At 51.8% G+C, this 2500-nt stretch overlaps 1 protein-coding gene across 1 annotated transcript in view; it reads right to left on the bottom strand.

Annotated features, from left to right (window-relative positions):
• ulk4 (unc-51 like kinase 4) overlaps window positions 1–2500 on the bottom strand; it is a gene marked incomplete at its 5' end in the record, with an annotated part of 101216 nt that overhangs the window by 29197 nt on the left and 69519 nt on the right. Inside the window, one exon of the mRNA XM_084444654.1 lies at window positions 267–433. Coding sequence (XP_084300780.1) covers window positions 267–433 — 167 coding nt within the window. The remainder of the gene's footprint in view (window positions 1–266; window positions 434–2500) is intronic.

Consider the following 2500-nt stretch of genomic DNA (forward strand, 5'->3'; position numbering starts at 1 on the left):
TCGATGGCCCTGACGGGTGGGACAGCCGGCCCTGACCCTTTCCCCCGGCACGGTGACCTGTCGGCCGGTCAAGAGCCCGTAGAGCGCGTCCACGCTGTGGTTGTAGCCCATATGTGAGCTATTAGGCCACACCCCTGTGGGCGACGCATAAGCTGTAGCGTTACCTGCGAGGCCGGCCCACAGACACCCCGCGGAGACTCGGTTAGATGCTCGGTAGACGTTCAGTAGACGTTGGGTAGATGTTCAGCAGACGTTCAGTAGCTCACCTGCAGGGCCAGGCGCACCACGGCCGAGGTTCTCCTCAGGAGGTTGTGGAGGAGCTCCAGCAGAGACAGCAGGACCGCCTGGACGTTCTTCCTCCCGGGACGCTCCTCCCCCTCCAGGTACTGCGGCGCCGCCTCCGACAAGACGCCCACCAGCACCTCCACCAGGCCTGAGCAGCGGAGCACAGAGAGAGGCCGTCATCATCGAAAAATATCATATTAGAGACTACAGGGATAGCTAACACATAATGGCCTACCATGTAGGCAACTTCTCTGTAACTATTTGTGCACTCTCCTGTTAGTCATGTCTCTCTTATGAAGTATTTAGCCCATGAGCCCTCATGAGGGGGCGGCGGTATAGCTCAGGAGGTAGAGCGGGTCGTTCAGTGATCGTAGGGTCGGTGGTTCGAATCCCGGCTCCTCCTGACTACCTGTCGAAGTGTCCTTGAGCAAGACACTGAACCACAAATTGCTCCGAATGAGCAGGCAAGCGCCTTGCATGGCAGCTGCCGCCATTGGTGTGTGAATGGCGCTCCGGGCCAGTGTAACAACTGGATAGGGAGCGCGTTACAAATGCAGTACCTATACCTATACCTACCTATGTTTACTGCTCTGTATATGTTCTTAGCCAACAGACAAACATTTCCCAGGAGCTTGCTCGATCGTCTCGTTGAGAGAGGTCAGGGAAGAATTTTTACAGGTCACTTTTCTGGCCCCCGGGTGAAACTGTTTTTTTTGCTTCCCTCTGGAATATGTAGGGATGGGATCTATGCCCCCCCTCCCATTGCTCTCTGTAAAGCACATTGTGTTGCCTCTGTGTATGAAATGCGCTATACGAATAAAGTTTGATGTGATTTGATTATCAAGGCACACCCACACCACCGCCACCACCATCTCCTCCTCCGCCATCAGACTCGGACAATAGAGACACAGATGGATCACCCGGTCAGGGCTGACCAACAGAGGACAGATAGACCGCCGTCAGACCTAGCCAGCGGAGCAAAGAGACACCACCGTCATCAACACGCTCTCCGCCTCCACAACCACCGGACCTGAACGACAGAGCGCAGACACATGAGAACTGGGGGGAAAGGACTTTCAAACAGAAAAAGACACGCTTTCGAGACCTCCGGTATCGTATGAAGTGGCAGCCGCAATAAATGCCCACCGAGGCACGAACAATACGTTTTAATAATAATAAGTTCCACGCTGTTCTATGAGGCAGGGCTAGTCTGGTCATAAATACATAGAACCCATGGAGCCATGACATGGCTCCCTAAGGGCAAACTCATGTTTTACAAGGCGTCAATAGAGCCATCTCTGCTCAACACGACAAGGCACTTTCTCTATACAAAAAACATGAACCGACACAAGACCAGAGTAAAGGCACTTCTACAATCCATGGCTCTTCACAACCTGCGTGTGTCGGGACTATACAAACATAGATGGCCCACGTCCTTGGCTCTAAACAGGCAAGAGGCCCAGAATGAGAACAATTGCAGGATGATTGAGAATAATACAATACAAAGTGTGAGGCTTCTCAGAGGTGGCCACCCTGCACGTTCTTCTCCTATAATATGGTTGAGATACAGATCACACCTCTCCTCCGCTCCAATTACCGAGAGAGAGAGAGAGAGAGAGACGGGATCTCTTTCAGCCGACACAAAACCTCTGCCTCACTCTCTCTCCTTCCTTTGTTCCCCGGCGTTGAAATATTCAGAGTTATGAATTTAATCAGACGCCTTTTTACCGGAGAGGTGCGTTTGAGTCGGAGCGCCGGTCTTCAGTCTCTCTGACCTGTCACCTCTGATCAGGGGAGCTAGTTGAACCCTGGCCCCCCTGCTGTCTGAAAGCCTTCCCTCTTCACACTGAAGATCCCAGGCTCAATTCTCCGTCAGCCAGCCAGCTCTGTCCGTAGGCAGCCGTCAGCGGGTCTGTGGGCAGCGTTACTGTGCGTGTGTTTAGTGCCTGATGAAAGGTATGGAGCGCTAACATGCACCCTGGTATTATCCAATAAATCAATTAACTCAACTTAAGAGAACCCTGCTGCCCTGTAGAGGCACCATCAACAGTAAACACTCTTATCAATAACAAACACACAACAACAACAACAACAACAACAACAACAACTGTCATGGACACAGCATTTAGCCTACAGTCTAACAGTCGTATACTCTTATAAAGAGGACTGATGCACAATAGGCTCCATGCACAACTCCAGTACTTCCTGAAATTGC

The sequence above is a fragment of the Borostomias antarcticus genome (assembly GCF_949987555.1).
Source record: "Borostomias antarcticus genome assembly, chromosome: 10".
NCBI classification, from domain to species: domain Eukaryota; kingdom Metazoa; phylum Chordata; class Actinopteri; order Stomiiformes; family Stomiidae; genus Borostomias; species Borostomias antarcticus.